This window comes from Lipotes vexillifer, unplaced genomic scaffold, assembly GCF_000442215.2.
Source record: "Lipotes vexillifer unplaced genomic scaffold, Lipotes_vexillifer_v1.1 scaffold1562, whole genome shotgun sequence".
NCBI lineage: Eukaryota > Metazoa > Chordata > Mammalia > Artiodactyla > Lipotidae > Lipotes > Lipotes vexillifer.
The window spans coordinates 1,018,278-1,029,657 of NW_006771471.1; the positions used below are offsets into that span (position 1 = coordinate 1,018,278).

General features: G+C 47.1%; 2 protein-coding genes across 6 annotated transcripts in view; one reads left to right on the forward strand and one right to left on the reverse strand.

The window, feature by feature from the left end:
- Nucleotides 1-5,059, forward strand: part of EGR2 (early growth response 2) — a 6,934-nt gene extending 1,875 nt beyond the window's left edge. The window contains exons 1-3 of one of the 5 annotated variants that reach the window (XM_007446804.1): nucleotides 742-1,017; nucleotides 1,118-1,226; nucleotides 2,581-5,059. In XM_007446804.1, coding sequence (XP_007446866.1) covers nucleotides 1,208-1,226; nucleotides 2,581-3,830 — 1,269 coding nt within the window. In that variant the 5' untranslated portion in view covers nucleotides 742-1,017; nucleotides 1,118-1,207 and the 3' untranslated portion in view covers nucleotides 3,831-5,059. Of the gene's footprint in view, nucleotides 1-741; nucleotides 1,227-2,580 lie in introns of those variants that run through there. The other 4 variants (XM_007446803.1, XM_007446802.1, XM_007446800.1 and 1 more) reach the window with 4 other exon arrangements.
- Nucleotides 5,060-10,861: 5,802 nt separating this feature from the next.
- Nucleotides 10,862-11,380, reverse strand: part of ADO (2-aminoethanethiol dioxygenase) — a 793-nt gene continuing 274 nt past the window's right edge. The window contains exon 2 of the mRNA XM_007446809.1: nucleotides 10,862-11,380. Coding sequence (XP_007446871.1) covers nucleotides 10,862-11,380 — 519 coding nt within the window.

An 11,380-nucleotide genomic window follows, 5' to 3' on the forward strand; every position in this document is an offset into this window, starting at 1 on the left:
ACCCCCCCCCCGCCCCAAGGTGCCCAAAATACTTAAACAAACAAACAACCCCAAACCTGTTCCGTTTTCGCTCCTGTATAAATAGAACAGACTTTCCAAAAAAGCAATACCGCATTCACTCTTATCACCAGCTACTTCTTTCCACCAAGTAATTCAGAAAAAAGCAGTCAGCTTCCGTGAATGCATGCAGCTTTTATTTTTTTTCTTCTCTGCCTCCTTTTGCTTGCGGTTTTGAGCTGCCAAGAAAGTGAGTAGGGGTTTGACTGTAGTGTCTCGGCTCCGCTCGGTTTCTTTCCGAAGTTTAATTTTCCGGAATGGCTCCCAAACAAGGGCTGGGGAGGCGGAGCTGCCGGCACCGGATCTTCGCCTTTTTTGGAAAGTCCCGGAGAACCGGAATTCCTCCCCGCCCGGGAGGCCGCGCCGCAGCCCGAACCGATCGCTCTCCCACAGTGATCTAAGCCGGACCCGTGGCGCGCCCTATCCCCGTCCGGCCCTGCGCTCTGGATCCGGCCTGCGGCTCAGGCCCCGCGCCCCAGACCCCCGCGGATCCTCGCGGGCTGTGAGCCGGGATTCGCGAGCCGGGAGGAGCCCGCGCAGCCGAGCCCCTATGCAAATAGGCCATGTGACGGCAAAAGCCTCCTGGCCCAGCCCTGTTCCTCAGTCCATATATGGGCAGTGACGTCACGGGCATTGAGGACCTGCCCATAAATACTTAGAGCAACACTTTCCGTCTAACCCGGAGAGCAGCAATTGATTAATAGCTCGGCGAGGGGACACGCTGACTGTTATAATAACACTACACCAGCAACTCCTGGCTTCCCAGCCGGAACACAGGAGAGAGTCAGTGGCAAATAGCCATTTTTCTTCTTAAAAAAAAAAGCAACTTGTTTGCTAGTTTTATTTCTGTTAGATTTTTTTTTTGAGGTGGGTAGTTGCCTTTAAGTGTGGAGGGCAAAAGGAGATACCTACCTAGGCTCAGTCCAATCCCTCTCCAAAACGGCTTCTCTGACACTCCAGGTAGCGAGGGAGTTGGGTCTCCAGGTTGTGCGAGGAGCAAATGATGACCGCCAAGGCCGTAGACAAAATCCCAGTAACTCTCAGTGGTTTTGTGCACCAGCTGTCTGACAACATCTACCCGGTGGAGGACCTCGCCGCGACGTCAGTGACCATCTTCCCCAATGCCGAACTGGGAGGCCCCTTTGACCAGATGAACGGAGTGGCCGGAGGTAAGCTGCTTGCCCCCTTCGCGGACCGGGACCCACGCAGCTCGGAGATGGTGGGGGGGGGGGTTTCGGTGCATGTGCAGGACTTGGAGGAGAGGGTCGGGGCGCGAGGTGGACGGCGTTGACTGAACTGGCTTTGAAGAATGGAAGGGGGTGCAGGAGGAGCCCGCGTGAGCGGGGATCCGGGCGTTGGAGCTGGACGCGCGGGCAGATGCACCAGGTTGCCAGCGAGCGAGAGTGCGTGCGCCGCGGCGCGCCCAGCCCCCGGCGGGCGAGGGGTGAGAGTAGGAGAGGTGCCCCACCAGGCTTCTGGGCTTGTGCAGGCCTTTCCGCTGGCCGCACCCCAGTCTCCCCTCTCCCGGGGAAGGGGCAAAGTGACGGGAAAGTTCGGGGCTCTGGAGGAAAGCTGCGCGTCTGGAGAGCCGAGCGGCGGAGAAGCCCCAGAGGAAAGCGTTCCCCGCTCCCTCCTCCGCAGAGGAGACCCGGGGAAAATCTCGGAGCGCGCTCCCCCTGCGGCCTGCAGGAGCGCCCCCACCTGCGCACCGCCCGCGAAATTGAGGGGGTTGGCCACTCGGGGAGGAGGAGGTGGAGGGCGGGCAACGGCGGGAAGCGGCCCCCTGGCTGCCGAGGGAGGCCCATCGGGCACCGGTGCCGCGAGTCTCCTTGGCGATGCGGTGGAAAGTGGTCTCCCGCAATCCCCGCGCCTTCCCCGAAGCCCTGCCACTGTCTTTGGGCTGGGGCGAGGACGCGCGGGTGTCGGGCAAGGCTGAAAAGGTTGGGAGGGGAAGGGAACCTATAGACTCCTTCCATCGCAGAGCCCGATTCCCTCCAGCAGTGGGAGAGGGAGGAAAGGAAGGCACCTGGGATGGGGAGCAGCTGGGAAATCATTGACCCCCTTCTTTGGCTCACCTCTCAGGCTGACACCTTCGCGGCAGTGGCTGGGATCAGTCTTCTGGGTGGTGTCTGCCCCAGCCGTGGGACCCCCCCCCCCAGGCAAAGGAGATGGAGAGAAGTTCCAGGCAGATGGGGAATTTTTAATACTCTTGTTGCTATTTTGGGGTGTTTTTATTGGGGACTAGAGCCACAGATGGCTGTATATGGGGGTTGGGAGTAGCTCATCTGCTTTCCTGGAGGTAGTTTGCGTCCTAGACTGTCACTGGCTGCCACAGTAGGATCTTGGGCTAGCCTCTTCTAACTGTCTTTGGGCCACAATTTCCTCACCTGTTGAACTCTGCCTCAGCTCTACAGTGTTAAGACCCTGGGCCTTGGGGTTGGACTCATGTGAGACCGGGGGTGAGAAGGGATTCTTGGCTGCATTCTCATTGCTCCACCTCCATTCTTCCTTTCCCCTCCCCAGATGGCATGATCAACATTGACATGACTGGAGAGAAGAGGTCCTTGGATCTCCCATATCCCAGCAGCTTTGCTCCCGTCTCTGCACCCCGAAACCAGACCTTCACTTACATGGGCAAGTTCTCCATCGACCCCCAGTACCCCGGCGCTAGCTGCTACCCAGAAGGCATCATCAACATTGTGAGTGCAGGCATCCTGCAAGGGGTCACCTCCCCAGTTTCCACCACAGCCTCATCCAGCGTCACCTCTGCCTCCCCCAACCCACTTGCCACTGGACCCTTGGGTGTGTGCACCATGTCCCAGACCCAGCCTGACCTGGACCACCTCTACTCCCCACCGCCGCCTCCTCCTTATTCTGGCTGTGCAGGAGACCTCTACCAGGACCCCTCCGCGTTCCTGTCGGCAGCCACAACCTCCACCTCCTCCTCTCTGGCCTACCCACCACCTCCTTCCTACCCATCCCCCAAGCCAGCCACGGACCCAGGTCTCTTCCCCATGATCCCAGACTATCCTGGATTTTTCCCATCACAGTGCCAGAGAGACCTACATGGTGCAGCTGGCCCAGACCGCAAGCCCTTTCCCTGCCCCCTGGACTCCCTGCGAGTTCCCCCTCCACTCACTCCACTTTCCACCATCCGCAACTTTACCCTGGGAGGGCCCAGTGCTGGGGCCACAGGGCCAGGGGCCAGTGGAGGCAGCGAGGGACCCCGGCTACCTGGCAGCGGCTCCGCAGCTGCTGCTGCTGCCGCCTATAACCCACACCATCTGCCGCTGCGGCCTATTTTGAGGCCTCGAAAGTACCCCAACAGGCCTAGCAAGACCCCAGTGCATGAGAGGCCCTACCCGTGCCCAGCAGAAGGCTGTGACCGGCGCTTCTCCCGCTCCGACGAGCTAACACGGCACATCCGAATCCACACGGGGCACAAGCCCTTCCAGTGTCGGATCTGCATGCGCAACTTCAGCCGCAGTGATCACCTCACTACCCACATCCGCACCCACACTGGCGAGAAGCCCTTTGCCTGTGATTACTGTGGCCGCAAGTTTGCCCGGAGTGATGAGAGGAAGCGCCACACCAAGATCCACCTGAGGCAGAAGGAACGCAAGAGCGGTGGCCCCTCCTCCTCGGTGCCGGTCACCTCCACCACCTCCTGCACTGGGGGCGCGCAGGCTGGGGGGACCCTGTGCGGCAGCAACAGCAGCACTATTGGTGGAGGGTCCCTCGGCCCTTGCTCATCTCGGACCCGGACACCTTGAGATGAGACTCAGGTTGACACACCAGCTCCTTGAGGCCCTTCATCCACTGGAGCTGCACAACAAACACTACCACCCATTCCTGCCCTTCCCTCATTTCCTTGGGCAAAGGGCCTTAGGAGCCTAGCACTGCCCCCTCCCCTTTCCACTTAGAAGCAGGTCCTTCCTAAAAGTTAGCCCACCTTAGTCTCTCTTAGGTGAGTTGACCATCACCCCAAGGTAATGGGGAGGCTCAGAAGGGGGTTGGGTGGGGGTCCCTGGCCTAGAGGGCTGAGGCATGACCCTACTTTAAAGGGTTGTTTGACTAGGTTTTGTTTCCCCTCTCTTACTTTGACTGGTTACAGGTTTTTGACTCTGGATGTCAGAATTGATCTGAGACTTTTTCTACAGTAGGTTGGGAGATGCTCATCCCTTCAGGTGGGGATAGCAAAAAAGGCAGAAGCAAAACTGATGTGCACTTTATGGCTTGGGACTGATTTGGGGGATGCTGTACAGTGGGTGAAGCATGGCCTTTATAAAGCTGCATTCTGTGGCCCTAGAACAGTGAATCAAAGCTTATCTAGTCATCTCAACCCTTTAAGCAATATGTATTATAAACTCCGAGAACAGAAGTGCAATGTGATGGGAGGGACATAGCAATATCTGCTCCTTTTTGAGTGGTTTGAGAAATGTAAAGACTATTTTTTCAGTGTATATCCATTCAGATTTTGTGTATTTTTGATGTGCACTGTTCTCCAAGTTCTGAACCTTTGGGAAAAAAACGTAAAGCATTTATGATCTCAAAATGAGTCAGAGGTTAACTTATTTAAAGGGGGATGTACATATATTCTCTGAAACTAGGATGCATGCAATTGTGTTGGAAGTGTCCTTGGTGCCTTTTGTGTGATGTAGACAATGTTACAGGGTCTGCATGTAAATGGGTTGCCTTACTATGGAAAAAAAAACCATCATTCCCTGGGTTTAGTATGGCTGTATATTTCTGCCTATTAATATTTGGAATTTTTTTTAGAAAGTATATTTTTGTATGCTCTGTTTTGTGACTTAAAAGTGTTACCTTTGTAGTCAAATTGCAGATGGAAATGTAAATAATGCTACTGGAGCTGACTTGTTTGGTTATTAGCTCTTAATAGTTGTGGAAATATAAATGATTTATTCTAACACAAAACCACTAACTAAAGTTCAGATAAGGAATGATTTATGACTATGGTGTAAATAAATACTTTTCAACAATATTTTTGCTGCAGAAATTACTTATGAAAGATTTATTGGGTGGGACTTCAACAGTACTCAGTGGGTTTTAGTACTTTGACCAAGCCAGGATCTCCAAGTCTTCTTTGCTAGCCTTTCGACACCAGCCCTTTCACCCCAAAGCAATCTCCATTCACAATCAAACGCTAGCGTTCTGGGGATTTCCCCCATGCATTAGTGTAAAAGTGGGGAGGCGTTGTTTTGACTCATTGTTCCGTCCTCTAGAACAGCCTATAACTTCTCTCTGCTCCTGAGTGGGCTCCGGAAAATAAATACTTACAAACAAGTGCCCACTCGGAGACTACACATTTGCGGCTGTTTTCAGAACCCTGACCAGGGCCAGGAACTCAGACGAGATGTGGCTTTGTGGAAAGTGTGGTGGCGTGGTCAAGCTGGAAATGACTTTCAGGTTCCAGGATTACTCTCATGACCGCAGAAAACTTTTTGAAAAGCGCTATCACCTCTTCAGATCAAAAATGCACTCAGACACTGCTGATGACAGCATTAATAGGCTGCCAAAGGAATTACCCCAGGACTCATTTCTCTCCATCCTTGTCTCCCCAGTTACACCTATTCAGAAGGATCATTACACTGCCATAGGTTTGGTGGGTCTGGAGACTATTAAAACGTTCATCCTTTTAGGTAAGTGTATACCAGCCTTAAGACAACCTCAAAGACAATCTGAATCAAATAGGCAAAAATGGTCCTCCATGGTACTGGATAATGGTTTGCAAAACAAGACACTATAGGGGTCATTTTACTGCAAGCCTTTTGTAGTGATTTTAAAATATAAGTTCACCTCCCCCCAATAGTTCTCTATGTATCATACAATGCAGATTGTATTTGTGAAGTTATCTTTCTTTACTCTAAAATTGGACCTAAATATCATTTAACGTCACTTGCTGCCTCTGGATCCTTACACAAATGTAACACACTGGAGTGCCCACTGTTTAGCTACGTCATCTGAGAACCCTGTCATCTGTTTGTCCTTTGGCACTGTTAGACTCTCTCAGGCGTGGCTGATAACAGATGGCCTGTATTTTAGAACAGCAGTGACAGCTTCTCCTGGGAACTACTTTTTGCCCTTACCAGCACTAGAATTCGAAATCTAATTTGTGAAGGTAACTAACCCTTATTTCCTTCCTGTCCTTATTTCAAAGATGCACAATACCTCTAATAACTACTAAATGGAAGTTTCTAAACTTCAGTGTCAGATTGTTCTAGTGACTGGTGTCATTCCATTAGATTCATATTTCCTAGCTTGTCAGCATACTATCATCCTTGCTTGGCCAATTTTCTTAAAGAAATATGTATAAAACAATGCCACATTTTGATAATTGTGTTTTTAATGATACTACTCTCCTACCAAAATGTCATTATATTAAAATATAATACACCTAAGTTTTATGTTATTTATAATTGTCTTGCCAAATTTTAATTTCAGAGCACCTTCAATTAAGACAATGTAAACAATTGTTAACAAAGCAACAGACTAAAAATCTCTTTTCAATAAGATGAAATACATTTTGGTGATAGTCAAATTGATTACATAATCACTTTTGCCTTGATGTGGGCTTGGTGAATTGGCATAACATACATACCATAAGGAACACACCTTGGTGTTTTTTCAGAGCCAACCTTGTGGATTTTACTCCTTGATTTCAATAGGTTAGGTCAATCTTTAATCAGATTTTATTATCTGCTTGAAACATTCAGGGTACTGTTCACAGGTGTCTCATTTTTTACTTTGCTCAAGAAATAAAGTATATACAGCTGTCTGCTTTCTTTTATTCAATATGCTTTATTAAATAATATTATTGACGTTTCAGCTGTTACTGGGAATTATTAAAAATAAACTTCTGGAGAGTAATTCCTTAAAGATCATAATGCAGCTGAGATGGTTCACTACACATTAAAAATAGGTCTATTAAACCTAAATAAGGTTTCCAATTATTCATAAACCAGGCTATTTAATTTCAATATCCTAACTGCTAATGAAGGCAAATTGTTTGGCATATATTAGAAATGGCTGTAGTGATGCTTTAACAGTTTGATACTACTTTGAGGGGTGGTGGTGGTGGTGGGAAGGAATGGTCAGTATCATCACAAGTGCCTAAAATGCTGCCAATCCAAACTACAATTAAATAAACTTTACAGAAAAAGGAAAGACAAGAAAATATTTAAGTCCAAAGGTTCTTTCCTCTGTGAACGAAAGTATTTTTGTTTTCTTACACTAGCTTATTTTCCTCAGGTTAAATATAAAAGGAGTGTTTTCATTGCAGCAAAATAGTTATGATTGCATGTTAAATAATTTCAGATGTTTTGTCAATCAGGCTGTTTCAAAGATCACACTCAAGGAAATAAACTATTAATTTTAAGTTTATATTATTACTTGGACTTTAGAATCTGCAGAAGGCCCCCAGTTTTTAGTACAACATAATCTTACTATACAGACTGTGAATGTTTAACAGCAATTCAAATGTAGGCATCATAGCAAGTAATATTTTCCTTTTCCCTTTTGCAATAATCAAATAAGATTTACCTCTAAACAATTTCAAAAATGACTTTATTTTCCACAAGTACACTGATTTTAATCTAGAAATGTAAACATCCCTGGATCAGAAGATTCAGTATCTATATGGGGCTTAACAAATGATTCCTTCTTTGCCACTCATTGAACTGGAATAATCAATGGTCAGCTTCTGTTTGTGATGTGAAGTTCTGAATTCAGAACAGGAGAGTTACAGGAGTGGCACTGCCCTCAGGTTAGAGTTGAAATATCAATGGGCAGAGCCCTGAATTAAAGATATATTGCTTTTTCGTTGAACAGTAGAGCTAGAGCCCAAGACTCCAAGTCATTTGGAATAAATGAGTGATGAGAGTCCTCCTGAGATGCCTAGACTAAGGCACCTACAAGGGAACAATGCAAAAGAAGGAACATAAATTGTGAGTTTGGGGAGAAGTTAAGGGCTGTTAGCATTAAAAGATCAGATAACCCACTCCTGTTGACAAACACACATTACTTTAAAAAAAGGTTCACCATTTTCACTGATAAACAGCAGTTGGTGTAAACTCAATCCATGCAAATTAGGCTTAATAAAAAAATCAATTCTCATAAAGTAGTAGGTAGATATACAACACTCTGAATTGATATAATCAGAGAATTAAAAAGCTTTAGAAGTATTAGACAACTTCTCACCCATGAGAGGCAATTATTGCATTTGTTATTCAACAGAAAGTTAAGTGATTAGTATCATTGTGCTCATTAGTCTTTGTAGAAGACAACTTTTTTCCCACAGTTGTTACCCATATTGCAGGAATATATGGAAACACAACAGCAGCACATTAAGTCACATCTAACAGTTTATGCAGAAAGGCGCAAGGCTTTTCTGCACCACATTTTGTCTTTGTATTAAGAATATTCTTTCCTTAGTGGCTCACTAAAACAAGTTAATTTTGTTTTCACCATTAATTTACTCAGAATTATTAGTGAAACAAAAGTTTCACTGTTCTTATTGAACTAGAGAGATATATTGCTGTTTTGGCCTGTGATAATTTCAGTTAACTCTTTTGAAAAGCACCTTAGTCTTCTTCATTCAACTTGCTTGTACTCGAGAACTTAAAAATTTTTCATAATGAAGTCTGAAAAAACAATTTCTCCTTTATTACTGTCCTGTTGCCAGAATGAGTTTTTGTAGGTTAGTTTAATGTACTCCAGATTGTATTATAACCTATATATCATTATCAACAATCGTTGTAAGTTGATCAACTTTTTGCTACAATATAATTCAAAACAGGTAGGTATGTGATAACCATACACACTCATCATTGTGCTATGAAAAAAACCCATTTTGTGAACAATTTTAAAAAAAAATCATCATTTGCATATCTAGAATTTAATTTCAAACTGAATGGCCTGAAGAACTGCTTCAAACTGCCCCTAAGGTATACTAAACCACACCAGAATGTGACACTACCATAAAACAATTGTAGCAAACTTGGAAGAGATGCATTATGCTTGTGTTAGGTTTTACAACACAGTGGCATATCATGTTTAGTAGCATCTTTTTTGTAATTTGTTTTTTAAGAAAAGTTATTAAGAATTTGCTTTTTCATTCTATTTTTAAATTTGGGAACAAATATTCCTTCACTCTGGGCCTCTGTAACCCAGTGTGCAAAAAGAGGCAAAGGCACATACTGCTTCCATACAGGGCCATCACTTCTCACCAATAGCAAATCTCGCTTTATTACAGATAATAGAACTCAACTGCCACATGGGCAAGTCAATCAAGAGGGCTTAGACAACAGCTGGACAAATTTTAATGTGTTTATTTCTACAGTTTGTTTTTATTAAAAGTTTTGTGAAAAAAAGAGTCCTATAAATAGTAAAAAGGGGGAAACAGGAGTGTTCCTTGGCCTGAAGCAAATGGTGTCAATACATCTGTAAACAAGGTAAAGCTCAGCCAATTAAAAGGATAAAAATAAAACTAGTCACAACACAGCTGTTCATTTCAAGCGGTTGGGAATGGGAAGTGTTTTGTCCCAAGTTTTGGTGCCCTAAAGTGGCCAGGAGTATAGTTAATTCTCAATTTTCTAGCCTTGATCATCTGTGCCTCTCTTCCTGCAGAAAACTCACCCTAGATGAAGCAAGCACTGGCTCTCTCCTATTTGAGGGACAGGGTTCTGAGAACACTGACACCAACAACACAGCTGGAATCATCAGCCCTCTGGAACGTTAGAACTCCTGAGAGAATTTGAAACAGTCATGAACATTTTCCTCTACTTTTGCAGGAAAATACTGGAAGTAAATATGGGCACAGAATTCAACAGCTGGCTAAGGGTGTTTTACATTCAGTTGTTTGGAAGCATACCGATTCAGCTCCTCTGAATCTTATGGTTAGAAAATACAGAATTAACCTATTATTACTTCTTAAAGTACACTAAGACAAAAAAAGTCACTTGAGGATAATATAGTTTTTGCATTAAAGGTGAATCTGCAACAAGAAATCTGCTCAACTCAGAGATCTGGAGACTCATCGGGAAGCTCCAAGTGTCCATTTGTCACTGAGATATGCAGGTGCTTGAATTTCTTATTAGATGCTGCCAGAGTAACCCAGATGTGGTTACTGGGCAAGGGGAGGAAAGAAAATAAATCTTGCCCTCTACATGCATAGTAACGTTTGGGGGTAATCCCCCAACTCTGGAAAAATGGATTTAATTTTCACAACGACTTAATTAGGTCGGACAGCTCACTTTAAATAGTAGCTCAACTCTTTAAACCTAGTTTTTAACAATGCCTTGAACTAAAAACAATTCAAACCACTAGGTCATGCAAAGTCAGTAAGTTAGAACTATAGCAATAAGGAGTAAAAGGGCATAAGGACGTAAGTGGAAAACAAACCCTATTTGCCCAAAGAGGGGGGCGGAGAAAACCACTTAGTGTATTTTGTATAGGACGGGGAACAGAGGAAAGGAACTTTTCATTATGGCTTGAGGATGGAAGCGCTTCAAATAAGACCCCTGCCCCCTCCCCACAAATCAAAACCCCAGTGGCAGTGACAGAGCCAGGAAACAACCTAGCTTCCCCGCCTACTCCGCCCCCCAAACGGTGCCCGGTGGCTGCAGTCCAGTCGCCGGCTCCCGAGGAAGCGGCTACAGCCCATTCCAGTAGATCCAACGCCCAGGCCTGGGGGAAGGAAGAGAGCCCTTGTAATGGGTCGCGGTCAGCCAAGCCCAGATACGAGTAGGGCATGTCTTTGGCCCACCAATCCCGGGCGCCGGCACCTTCAAGGGAAGACCTTGGGACCTGGATAGGGCTCTCCCTCGCACCAAAAGTCATCGGCCTGCGGGGTCTCCAGGAGCCACACCTCTCGGGGCAGGTCACAGGCCGAGCCGGAGGCCTCCCTGGCCCTGACAGGCTCCAGCACCCGGTAATAGTGACAGTCCCGGCCGTCGTCGGGGTCGTAGGGCGGGGCCAGGATGTCCAGGAAGGCGGCGGGCCCCTCCACAGCGTCGATCTGGTGCAGGTTGTCCCGATGTGGCGTGAGGACGCAGGGGCCGCTGGCCGCCGTGTACTCCGCCCGCGAGCGCAGCACACCCGGCCTCAGCGCGTCCCGCTCCCGCGGCTGCAGAGGCGGCTCGAACTGCTGCTCTGGTGGCGGGGCCCGCGGCCGTTGCCCGCTGCCCACCTCCAGCTTGTCCATGCAGCTGATGCGCACGGTGCCGTAGAGCACCTTGAGGATGCCGTGCATGCCCGGGTGGTCGTGCAGCGGGATGGAGGTGCCGCTCTTCAGCAGGGAACCGCC